Source organism: Alligator mississippiensis, chromosome 15, assembly GCF_030867095.1.
Source record: "Alligator mississippiensis isolate rAllMis1 chromosome 15, rAllMis1, whole genome shotgun sequence".
In the NCBI taxonomy this organism is placed as follows: Eukaryota; Metazoa; Chordata; order Crocodylia; family Alligatoridae; genus Alligator; species Alligator mississippiensis.
In genome coordinates this window covers 12,690,882-12,703,541 of record NC_081838.1, presented here as the reverse complement: position 1 = coordinate 12,703,541, position 12,660 = coordinate 12,690,882, and the positions used below count along the sequence as shown (strand labels likewise).

The 12,660-nt window shown below is 67.3% G+C and overlaps 1 protein-coding gene across 1 annotated transcript; it reads left to right on the top strand.

Moving 5' to 3' along the window:
* The first annotated feature begins 444 nt into the window (after positions 1 to 444).
* Positions 445 to 12,102, top strand: EFNA3 (ephrin A3). The gene is made up of 5 exons (XM_059718195.1): positions 445 to 604; positions 10,066 to 10,355; positions 10,649 to 10,714; positions 10,940 to 11,017; positions 11,265 to 12,102. The coding sequence occupies exons 1-5, from the start codon at positions 486 to 488 to the stop codon at positions 11,384 to 11,386; spliced, it is 675 nt and encodes a 224-aa protein (XP_059574178.1). The 5' UTR covers positions 445 to 485; the 3' UTR covers positions 11,387 to 12,102.
* Positions 12,103 to 12,660: the final 558 nt, after the last annotated feature.

The following is a 12,660-nucleotide window of genomic DNA, read 5'->3' as shown; positions in this document are numbered from 1 at the left end:
CCACCGCACCCACAGGAGATGCCGTGTCCCAATGGAGGGTGCAGGCCTGGAAACCTGCCTGCCCTGACATGGTGCCGGCACAGGCAGGTCTGGGCTAGTGGCAGGAGGGTGCCAGGGCTCAGCCTCTCCTCCCTGCCCAGTGCCCACAGCACAGCAGGGCTCTCCCAGGCTGGGCACCCCCAGAGCTGTGATCCCTGGGCGCTGGCAACGAGAAGGGCCGGGGCAGGGCGCGGCTGCCCAGCTCTGCCACTGATGCGCCGCGCCGCCCTGGGCACGTCCCTTCCCGGCACGGGCTAGCGCGTGCGGCCCCGATCCGGCCCCGGGGTCCCTCGGGCGGGGGGGGGGGAGCGCGCGGGAGCGGGCGGCGGGCGCGCGCGGGGGCGGGGCGGGGCGGGGCGCGCGGGGGCGGGGCGGGGCGGGCGCGCGCGGCGGGGGCGCGCGGGCTCGGCGGAGGCGCAGGACGGGCTCGGCGCCGCGCAGCGAGGATGGCAGCGCGGGGCTCGGGGCCGCCGCTCCCGCTCCTACTGCTGCTCCTGCTCCTGCTGCCCGGGCGCGGGGCTCGGGGCGACCGCCACGCCGTGCACTGGAACAGCTCCAACCCGCAGTGAGCACGGCCGTGGGCACCGGGGGGGGGGAGGTGCGTGCACACGGGGGTGCATTGGGGGCCGGCGCGTGCACACGGGAGGTAACGGGGGCCATGGGGGGGCGGTGCGTGCACACGCGGGGCGGGGGGCGCCGGGCGGCAGCAGCGGGGGGAGCGCGCGTGGCCCCCCCGCGCCGGCGGACGAGCGGGGCTGCGCTGCGCTGCGCGGGGGTCGTGAGCGCCCCTCCCCGGCACCTCCCCCGGCACCAGCTCCGCGGCGGCAGAGCCGGAGCCGCACATCCCCCGCCCCCAGGACTCCCCGGGGACCGGCCCCGACGCGCGGGGGCTCCGGCTTGTTCTGCACGGGGGCGGGGGGGGCAGCCCTGACTTTGCCCCGGGCTGGGGGCGCGGCGCTGGCAGGAGCCGGGGGCGGCGCGGGCGGGGGGTGCCCCTGTCCGTGCCCCGGTCCCGGCGACCGAGGCGGGGGCGGCTCCGCGACGCCCCTCGAGGCTGCGCCGGGCTCGGGGCCGGGAGCACGTGCCCGCCCGCGGTCCGCCCGCCCCGGCACGCGCCGGCGGCCCCCCCGGCTGGGCGCGGGGAGCGACACCCGCTGGCGGCAGCCGCGAGGGGGGGTCACGGTCACGGTCACAGTCTGCTCTGCCGGGGCTGCCCCGGCCTCAAGGTGGCTCGGCGAGACCGCGGGCGTGGACGTGGACGTGGGCGCAGCCGCCATCAGGTGCTCGGGGGCACGATGGGTCCATCCCCCGTGCCCAGGGGCCCTGCAACTGCCCCATCGCGGGCATCCAGCAGCCTGCTGCCCTGGGGCACCATGGGCTGGGCCCAACGGCGCTGAGGACTTGCTGGGACGGCACTGGGCAAGAACCGCTGGGGCTTGCAAAAGCGGGTCTGCAAATGGCTGGCAAGGCAGTTGGCAGAGCCGTGGGGCCCGGCCAGGTGGTGCCCTGGAGCACGCAATGCCTGTGGCCCCCAGCCGCATTCGGGCTTCCTGCCCTGGCACTCGGGTGGGGGGAAGGAGCGCCCGCCCGCGTTGCCATGGTGGTGCTGGGTGCCCGCTCTGCCCATCAGCACAGGCTGGAGAGCGGCGTGGGTTTGACGCAGGCGTGGGTGTGGAGTGGGCAGGCGGGCTGGGCGTCCAGGGAGTGTCTGGTGGGCCGGGGGGTGCAGAGTGTCCCACTGTACCCACCCATGCTGATGGGGGGGGGGGGGGGCATTGCAGCCTCCCCATGCCCCTTGGCCAAGCTCGCGCCTGGGCCCAGCACCCCAGCATTGTGCCGGTCCCAGCAGGGCCCCCCCACCCCCCGTCTTTGTGCACAGAGGCAGTGTCCCTGGACAGCTCCTCGCCTGCATTGAGATTGTGTTGTGAGGCGGAAGCCCAGGCCCATAAATCGCGCGTGTGTGTGAGGCGCAGCACAATGGCGACGGGGCAGCTCGCCCCAGCCGCGGCCTTTCCCGGGGGCCCCCTCCCCTGCCAGGCCCGGGCACCTAGTGCTGGACCCTGGCTGTGCCACCCGTCACATCCCTGGTGGTTTCCTTGCCGATGCCCTTGTTGCCTGGCAGGCATGCAGTGCCCAGAGCCAGCGGCGCAGACTGGCTCAGCCTGGCGCGTTCCCTGGGGGCTGCGTGGGCAGGCGTCTCCCCTCCCCTGTCTCCCGCGGGAGCTGAGCGGGCAGAGCTGATAGTCTCCCCTGATTCGGTCCTTGACTAAGGACCTGATTATGATGCTGACCCTTTTGACACCAAGGGGGGTGGAGGGGGGGGGGGGACACTAGGTGCGTGCCACAGGGGTGCCAGGGAGGTCAAGGTGCAGCCGGCACTGCCCTGGCGTGCCTGACACAGTCCAGCACCAGCGCCAGCACGAGCGGCGGGGTGGGGGTGGCTGCGGCAGAGCTGCGTCCCGGGGATGCCGGAGCATTGATATTTATTGCCAGGCAGTGCGGCAGTTCGGACGCCGCCACCGGCGCGAAGCGTCTGGATGAGACGTGAATTACGGGGGAATTAGGCTCCCAGAATTGCAGCGCACGTGTCCCAGCAGCCCGAACATGCTGGGCCCGCCAGGCTCCCTGGTGTCAAGGGGTTGCACTGCACCGCTCCCTGTCCTGGGGGCCAGGCCCTGCGCACCCAGCACCTCCCCCATCCTCACCAGACGTCTCGCTGCCAGCACACCAGGCCATAGCAGAGGGCAGGCCATGGCCCCCGCCTGCCCCATGTGTGATGGGGCCTGCTGCTCTCCCAGGGGCGAAAGCCAGCAAGGAGTCTGGGCCACAGCCCCCACTCCTGGCATCATGGGCCAGGGGCACAGCTCTGCCACGTGCTCGCTCTGGCAAGGCCTACACCCTCGCACCCTGCAGCACCAAGCCTCGCTCAGCCAAGTGCAGAGCGGCCCTCGGCCCCTGCCCTGGAGCTGCTGAAGCCATGCTCCCTCCCCTCCCAGCTGCCCAACCCCACCCCGCCCCACCCCTCCCTGGTGCCCGGTCCTGGTCCTCGGAGCCCCTGCTCTCCATGCCCCTAGTGTCCCCCATGGCTTCATGGACAAGGCCCCCCACACCAGGGGATGGATCAGAGCCACGTGCAAGATGCTGAGAGGTGCATCTGGGTCTCTGGGGATGGTGCCAGCATCTGTATGTGTTGCAGGGCAGGTGTCTGCCAGGCCCCTGGGTACATGGGGGGAGGGTTCTTGCTCCCCTGCTGTCTCAGTCCCACCCACTGCATCCGGCGCAGGGAGGAGCTGCCTGGGGGTGCCAGGGCAATAGGCTGGAGGGGACTTGGGGGCAGCCATCAGCACTGAGGCCGCAGAGCCGGGGTTGAGGAGGGCAGGGTGGTCCATGCCTTCCTGCCTGTGTCTGGTACAGGGTGTTGCTGGCTGCTCTGTCTGCCTTTCCCTCCAGGCAGGACTGGTTTGGGGACAGGGCTGGGGCTGAAGGCTGGGGCCAGGTCCCTGAGGGGGATCAGTAGGAGCTGGGAGGTGGGGGCAGCAGGTGTTGGGGCCCTACGGAGGGTGGGATCCTGGTCTGTGGTTCCCATGCTTGTCTGAAGCCAGGCAGGGGGAGATGTAACTTTGCATCCTGGCTAAATATACGTCTGCCCAGCACGAGCTTTTGTGTGCTCAAGTCGCTTCATCCGATGGCTTGTGTGCAGGCTGCGGCCCCTTTCCTGTCCTGTGCTGGGGGCACAGGTCTGGAGCAGCTGGGGCCCTACCCTAGAAACTGGTACCTTCCTTATGCCCTTGGCCCCTTCCCCTCCCTGCAGCTGTGCACTGGCTGGGGGTGCCCTGGGAGCAGAGTACAGTTCTGCAGCCAGTGACCCTGGCGTGCGGGCACCTGCTGGGGCCCTGCCGGGTGACCCCAAGGTCCACCCAGGCTGAGCGCAGAGGGAGTTCCCTGCGTCACGTGCAGGCTCTGGCTCGCCACTTCAAGGCGGCTTTCATCTGCCTGACGCGGCGTTTGAGGCAGCGAGCGCTGGCACGTCCTGGAGAGAGAGCCCTCGAGCGCGCTCCCCGGGGACGCGGCGCCTGGAGAGGAGGCTGACTCGCTCCTTGTGCTCGTGCTGTCCCCGGCTCCTGCACCCAGCGTGGAGCTCTGGACTGGGGCTGGATGCCTGGGTTCTCCCCACAGCCTGGGAAGTGGGGTGGAGGAGTCTGGGGCTGGGAGCACGTGTGTTTCAGGACACCTGGGTTCTCTGTCGGTGCAAGGCATCCTCTGGGCAGGGAACTGGGGTGGGGCCTGGCCTGGGCCACCAGCAAGGCCCTGCCCCCTACATACTTTGCTGCCCCATTGCTCAGCGGTGTTGTCTCTGCAGCCCCCCTGGCCTGAGATGCTGGGGGGCAGCAGGGAGACCTGTTCTCCCCATCTAGGTTCTGCTGGCTCCAGCCCCTGCCCCAGTCCAGCCCAGAGCACAGCAGGGAGCAGAGCTGGAGAGGCCAGAGCTGTGCAGGGTGGAGGAGTGCAGAGCAGACAGCTGGTTGGGGTGTCCCCGTTCTGTCGGCAGGGGTGCTGCACAGGGCAGGCCAGGTGCCGCAGGAGCGGGTCTGGGTGCGGGTGCTCGCCTAGCCTCACCTGGGAGCAGCCGGGCTGTAGATCCCACGGGCCAGGGCGGCTGGGAGCCTGGCTCCTTCCCCTGGGGCTGAGCAGCCCCAGGGCCAGGAGCCCCATCCCTGCCGCAGGCTGGGCCTGGTCCCGTGGGCTGTGGCAGCCAAGCACAGCAGCCATGCGGGGCCAAGGGTGGAGTGGGTGCCCCAGGCCAAGGGCGTGGCCCGAAAGTGTCCAGTGAGTCACGGCGTGCAGCAGGGTTCAGCACGGGCGGTGACGGGCTCAGTGCGGGCGGTGGCAGGCCCAGCACCGCACGGGGTGCGTCTGGCCATGGGGATGGCTGGACCAGCAGGCGGTGGGGAGCCCTGCTGGGGCTGGCACAGGGATGGTGTGGACTGTGCTGGGGGCTGGGGCCATGTGGCTGCTCCGACCCAGGCCAGTAATTGAGTCGCTGGCTGCAGATTGATGGTTTAATTAAAACCCAATTAAAAACCTCATTGATCTTGTTAGCAAAGCAGGAAGGTTTGGGCTTTAGCAGGGATTAAAGGGATTGTGTGGCCTCGATACGGGCGTTGGCGGGGCGCTGGGTGGGCTGCTCTGAGCCTCTGCCCCTCCCCCCCACCCCAACTCCAGCCCTGCCGCCAGGACCTGCAGCCCCAGGACCCATTGGGGCTCAGGGAGTGGGAACCTGGAAACCTCTGGTCCACGCGGCTTCCAGGGCCCCCTGCCAGGCTCAGAGCCGCCAGTGTCCCTGTGCCATGGGGTCATCAGTCTGTCTGCCAGCATGCATGGCCCCGCTGCGGTGTGTGGGTGGAGCTGCATGCTGAGGTCTGTACACACGCGTGTATCTGTCTGCCTGGGCACCGTGACTTTGCAGCAGCATGTGTGTATGCGTGCGTGCGTGCTGGGAGGTGTGCCTGCCTCTGCGTGTGCCATGCGCGCAGGGGGGCCTGGGCAGCGTGTGCGTGTTGCCCGGTCTCCTTGGTAGCGTGCGCATGTGTCTGGGTGATGGGGGAGGGGGTCTGTGCTGCCCGCCTGTGCTGCCGGCTTCGCCCGGCCCCGGGGATCGATGCGGCTTCGCCTCTCGCTGTCGTGGGAAGTGACTGAAAGGGGAAGGCGTAAATCAATGGCACTTTTTTGTTCCCCGCCCGATCGATGGCCCGGCAGGGCACAGCTCCCAGGACCAGACAAAGGGGCCTGCGTGACTGGGGGCTAGAGCTGTGACCAGCCAGAAGCTGCCCTCCCCACGGCACCCTTGGCCAGGGCTGAGTCCAGCCCAACCCCCAGGGCCCTTCTGGGTCAGGAGGTCCCAACGGGGCCGGAGCTGGGTGCGGGGCCCCGGTGCTGGCCCGGCCGCACTGCACTGCACCACAGGCTCGGTTGCAGCACAGCCGCCAGCAAGCTACGCTCGGCCCAGATTTATGGCAGCAGATGGGAGCAGCGCGGCCGCCAACGCTGCGGCTGCCAGGGACCGGGACCAGGGTTGTGGCGGTATGGGGCCACTGGGCGCTGTGCCCGGGCTGTGCTGCCGGGACCCGCCAGGGGCATCCATCTGCCCAGCTCCGACAGCAGGATGGAGGGTGCCACGGCCGCATAAAGCGCAGTTCTGGGAGCGCAGTCGTGCAGAAGCGATGCAGCCTGGCTGCACCCTTGTTAACCCTTCAAGGGCTGCCTGACAGGTGCTGCCAGGACCCGCTGAGTTGCTGGGGGGGCCGGGGCAGGCCTCAGGGTAGCTGGGGGTCCTTATGTGCCAAGGTCACTGGTACCCGGGGGCCGGCGCTGATGCCAGCTCCTGGAACATCAGCTGCCACAGCATAACCTGGTAGGGGCTGCTCTCCCATGGGGCCAGAGGCTGGGGCCAGGGTGGGCTGTGCTGCATCCTCATGTCTGAAACCAGAGCCCATGGATCCAGGCAGCCAGATCGCATCCCTGGGGACGCAGCACCCACAGGCATGAAGCTGAGCAGGGCACTCAAGTCCTTCCTGCGAGCTCCCTGGCAGCGCCCAGGCTGGAGATGAGGGGCCGGGAGTGGCTGGGATGTTTCTGCTGGCACAGGAGATGGAGTGGGCACCCAGGGAGACAAGGGCAATGGCAGGAGTGGCCAGCTGCCTTGAGGGTAGGTGTCCAGGCCAGGCTGTTCCACAGCCCTGACTGCAGGCAGTGACACCCCTTGCCTGGGGAGGGCCAGCCTGGAGTTTGGGGAGCCAGTTGGGCTGCCGAGAGGCAGCTGGGTGAGTGGCTGCAGGCCTGGCAGCTAGTGCTGGGGGGCTCCCCATGCCAAACAGCACGTGCCCCCAGCCCCCCTTGGGGCCCCCTCCCATGGCCCTGGGCTCGTTAGTGAGGCTGTTTATCAGAAGCTGGCATCTCTAATGGGCCCCCGTGGGAGGGCTTTCTCCCTGGCCTGCCCCAGCGCTGGGCTTCAGGGCTGTGGTTTCATCCCTGGGGCGGCCACTCGATCCCAGCCGGAGGCAGAGTGAGGTGCACCAGAGCTGGGGCATGTGGGAGCACAACACCCCCCACCCCCCCCGACACACACACACACTCCTCAGCAGCCCAGGTGGAGCCGCGTGGGACAGCCAGGCCCGCTTAGCCCCCGCGCTGTGCCGCGTCCCCGCTCAGGTAATTGCCGTTCCTTGCACAACCGCTCGCACCACATCAAAGGGGAACATGAAAGGTCCCTGCTCTGTGCCAGGGCGGAACTGCGCCCGCTGCCTGCCCCACCCCAGTGCTGGGCTCCCACGGGCTAGAGCTGGGGACTGGTGCAGGAGCCTGGCAAGGCCCCATCTGTGTGGTGGGACAGGCAGGGGGTACAAGCTTGCTGCCACCTCTCCCTTCCTCCCTCCCCCGAATTGGATGCAGATCCCCTGTGCCCAGGCCCCTGGCCCAAGGATCCAGAAGCTGTCCTCCAGCAGCCATCTGCACCCCCAGGCGTTCAAGCTGGCTCAGGCCAGGGCTGGTACACAGGCATCTCGACGCCTGGGAACGGTGATGGGACCCAAGGCAGAGCCTGGTGCTGCCATCCCATGCCCAGGCCAGGCGTGGTGCCCCGGGGGCCACAGGCTGCGCTGGGTTTCACTGCTGAGGAGCTGGCGGGCAGAAAAATAGCTGGCAATTATGGAGGGCAGGGAGGTGCCACAACGCCGGGGCAGGACAGGGCAGGCCAGGAGTTGGCATGGGAGCGCACCGGGGCTGCGTAAGCCACCACACTCCCTGCTGGACATCTCGCCCACTCCGCAGCAGAGATCGATTGGCAGCGCCATGACTGGTGTTGGGAGCCAGGCCTGGGGGATCAGCTTACAGGGGACAGTTTGAGCTGAGCTCACTGTCGACTCCCGTGTCGTGATCCATGCTGGCCGGGCATGCAGCATGTGCTGGGTGGGTTGGGGGTTGCTCTAACCTGGGCCGGGGTTGGCGCCATAGGGAAGCCTTACTCACGTGGGCCCAGAACTCGGACACTTGCGTGACTGGGATTATCACTTGCAGATACCAGGACTGGATTGTGCCATGCCACGGCAGCCTGTCCTGCCTCATCCCTTGACCTGGCTCCTAGCCGTGCTCTCTGCTGGGGCTGACATAGGCTATGGTGGCCTGGGCTGAGTCTCCGGTATGATGCCGGGTGGTGTTTGGGCATCAGGTCGGGTTCTGGTGCTTGAAAAGGGTTGGGGGCTGCGCCCGGCTCCCACCACAGCCCAGTGCCTTGGGCTGGGGGCTGCTCCAGAGGCCACGTGTGCAGTGGGACCAGCTGTGGGCATGTGCTGGGCCCCCGCAGGCTAGGGCAGCAGGGTGGCCATCAGGATGCCAGGGCCCATCCAGAGCAGGCAGCAGCCCGCAGCAGTCCCGGCACTGTGCAGGCATCCCCAGCTCATAATTAATTGGCAGGAGCTGCGGGTCAGCGGCGGTGCTTGCCCGCCGGGATTATCAAGGCCGAGATTTCAGTCGGGTGCGGATTAGGGCGAGTGGATCTGAGGGGATTGCGGCTCTTAATCAATGTAAATGAGGCTCCCCCAGGGCCGCCCTTTACGGCATTAACGAAATAACAGGATTTGCTGGAACAGGGTGAAAAATCCCTTCTCTGAGCGGCGACGTGTGCGGGAGGCTGGGCCTGCTCCTTGCACCATGCCATGTCTTCCCTGCTCCTGCGTGGTGTCTCCATGGCCCGGGCAGCCCCGCACCTCTGTGTGCACCCCCAGGGCACGGCTTGTCCAGTGGACACCATGTGTCGGTGCCCAGCCTTGCACGGGACCAGACAGGTGGAGGAAGGCAGTGCTGCCCCCTCTCCACCCCCTCACAGGCACGTGACCTGCCCCCCAGCACCCACTCCTCCCTTCAAACCCAGATGGTGGCGGGACGTGGCAGCAGCCTCTGCCATGTCGGTTGCCCCTAGGTTTCCCCCACCACCACAGTGAGCTCCCTGGCTGCAAGCATCAGGCACCCCCAGCACCCGCTGCCCTCAGCATGGTGCCAGTGCCCCCTCCCCCAGCCACGTCAACCTGACAGGTCCAATTAGTGCCTGGATCATTGCTTTCCATCCCGAGAGCGGCTCTGCTGTGCACCTGCTCCTGCCAGCAGGGGGTCAGAGCTGTGCTGGGTGTTCCCGGGGGATTTGGCTGGGGCATAGGGATGGGGGGCTCCCTGTGACTCCATGGGGGTGAATGGGGGTGGTGAGATGGCCAAAGGTCTGGGCTCAAGATGTGGATGCTAGGGGCTATGTTCCTGCGGGTGAGGGATCCATTGTACCCCTCTGCTGCAGTAGCATGGTGCCCTGCCCTGGTCCTTGGGCTCGGGACCCCTTTGGCTGAGCCACTGGGCACTGGCTGGGCCCCTGCACTCGGGCTGACTGTGCCAGGGGCTCCAGGCCATGGCTGTTCTGCTCCATGCCCAAGCCTCCTCGTGGCTGCAGCACCGTGTGGCCCACGTCCCACTAGGACAGGCTGGTGTCTGGCCGCTCCATGCAGGGCTGGGGGGATACCAGATGCTGGCACAGACCAGGCACCACGTGCTCAGCACTGGAGCTGCATCCTGGCTGCTGTCTTGGTGGGGGCAGCCCTGGTATGGGATCTGGTGCACCCATCCAGCTGGGAAGCTGCAGCTCATGTTGTCCTACGTGGCTGCTGTGGGGGCAGAGGGTGGAGTGAGACCCTGATGTGCACAGGGGCAATGCTGGGGCTAAGGCTGTGATTATTCATGGGTCAACATGCTCTGCTCAGCTGGACACGCATGGGGGAGGCATGTGCGGGGGTGTGGCTGGGCTGGGCCTGGCTGGTGGAATGGGGCCTCAGGCCAGCTTTGCTCAGTGCCGCGGGGCAGGGCTCTGCCCTGGGTGGCCTGTTGGGTGCAGCTCCTCTGCCTGGGCTCTGGGTCCCTTCCCCAGGAGCTGCAGCTGGGGCCCTGGTGGCTGGGCCGGGGGACAGCTCTGACCTGCACCTCTGCCCGCAGCCTCCGGCGGGAGGGCTACACGGTGCAGGTGAATGTCAACGACTACCTGGACATCTACTGCCCACACTACAATGCCTCGGTGCCCGAACACAAGCTGGAGCAGTACGTCCTGTACATGGTGAGCGCTGAGGGCTACCGCACCTGCAACGCCAGCCAGGGCTTCAAGCGCTGGGAGTGCAACCGGCCTCATGCACCTCACAGCCCCATCAAGTTCTCAGAGAAGTTCCAGCGCTACAGCGCCTTCTCGCTGGGCTACGAGTTCCACGCTGGCCACGAGTACTACTACATCTGTACGTGGGGCAGGGAGGACCTGGAGGGCAGGGTAGGGCTGGGTAGGGGTCCCCCTTGCTCCACTCTGTGCTCCAGGCTGAGCTGGTGTCCTGTGTCCACCAGGGGGCGCCCCGGGCCAGGCTGGGAGCCCCCATGGCCACGTTAGCTGTGCTGGGGCAGGTGGGAGTTGTGGGGTGGTGCAGGTACCTCCCGGGGCATCCCATGTGCTGGGGCTGCTTCCCTCTGAGCCACCAGCTCTGGCCCTGCCACTACAGGGGCCCAGCCGTCCCAGCCCCTTCTCAATCTGTTGCAGCGACCCCGACGCACAACCACCGCCGGGCCTGCCTGAGGATGAAGGTGTTCGTGTGCTGCGCCTCCCGTGAGTACCACCTCGCATGCGCAAGTGCACACTTCCTGCGTGTGTAGTGTGTCTCCCCATCCCTCTGCAGGGGGGCAGGGGCACTCGGGCACTCTGGGGGGGCATGAGGCTCCCATGGGGGCACCTAGCAGCAATTCTGGGTCGCTGCCCCGTTGCATGTTGCAGCTGGGTCTCAGCATGGCCTCAGCCAGCACCCAGAGGCTGACTCCTCCCATATCCCCGCAGCATCACACTCCGGGGAGAAGCTGGCACCCACCCTCCCACCATTCACTATAGGGCCTGAGGTGAAGATCGAGGACATCGGTAAGTGTGAGACATCAGCCAGTGCTGCCCTGCAGTGAGGAGCCCCCAGCAAGCGCTTCCCTGCGACCCGCAGCACCCGCTGCCGGGGCTGGTGCAGCCGGGAGCCCCTGCCCCATGGGTCTGGTCACTGCATAGAGTTCATGGCTTGGCCATGCGCTGGGGGTGCCCACGTGGCCCTGTCTCAGGCATGGGGTGACCAGGCCGGGGCTCTCCCAGCACCCCGCTCACTACCTGCCTCTCTCCACAGAGAACTTCAACCCCGAGGTGCCCAAGCTGGAGAAGAGCATCAGTGGCACCAGCCCCAAGCGGGAACACTTGCCTCTGGCCGTGGCTGCTGCGCTCTTCCTCATGATGCTTCTGGCCTCCTAGCTTGGCGGTGCCGGTGCGGGGGCTGAGCCAGGAGTGGCCCCTTTGGCGCCTGGACATGCCTGAGCCGCCACTTGTCACGGACAGAAGGGGGGAGCCAGCCCTGTCCCGATGCAGCAAACACACTGCTGCAGTCTGAGCCCGCATCTGCCTAGCGCGCCACAGGGCCACGTCTGGGGGACATGTATAGCCTGGGACTGCCCTGCCTCTGCCCGGCCCCTGCCTCCTGCCCACCATGGACTTTGGTGCCTGCCGGACAAGTCAGCGCCCTGCTGCACCCAGCCTCCTCCGTGCCCCAGCTTGGCCCAGCCTCCTGCAGAGCCCTGGGCCCTGAGCCCCCACCAGGGCTGGACGTGGCTGTGTGGTGCCAGGGGCTACCCGGGTCTGGCCAGCCACAAGAGCCGGGCAGTGGGGTAGCCGGGCAGACTGTACATAGGATGTAGAGTCTATACATACTGTACAGAGAGCGACTATCTATGTAGAGATCTATCCATATGTACCATAGGCCGCGGCGCCGGCACAGCCGGCTGTACATAGCGAGCGCGTTGGATCCTCCTTGTCTTCCGTGAAGACCCGACCTATGCAAACGCACAGACACTTTTTGGGGAAACAAGCAAACAAACTCGACCTTTTTCAAGTGCTTGGGCTGGTGATTTTCATATTCTGCTCTTAGTCTATAAAAAAATAAAAGGATTAAAAAAACCCGCCTGCCTGGAGTGGTGCCCCCAGCCATGCCTGCCCCCGCACCTGGGCCAGCTGCTGCCCCCTCATGCATGCTTGTGCTACAACCTTTGCATGGGGAGTGCTCATGAGTCTCGTGCAAGGCCTCAGCTGTGCATGGGCCCTGCCCGGGTCCATGGGTCCTGGGGCTGGTGATGGGCTTGGCAGGCTGTGCCCAGCACCCCACAGGCCAGCAGTTGGGCTCTCTGCCCCCCAGGGAGACGGGGCAGGGAGCGTGGGGTGGCAGGCAGGCCTTCACTGTGCAAACAGCTGTTCAAAGTGCCACCCGCCGCTGTGGCTTTGTGCACAAAGGGGCCATTCATGCCCAGGCTCTGCTGCGCAACTCCGCCTGGCAGCAGGACCTGGATGTGACTCTCCCCTGGCAAGACCTGCGGCCCACGGTCGGATGGGTGAGGGGGGGCAACCAGCACCATGACACCCTCCCCTGCTGCAGCCTCCTGTGGGATGTGGCTATTCTGCCCCGGGGGCAGAAGTGGGGCCAGGATCTGGAGCACTTACTTGGAGCCAGCCTGGCGAGGGTTGCACTGGGCCCCTCC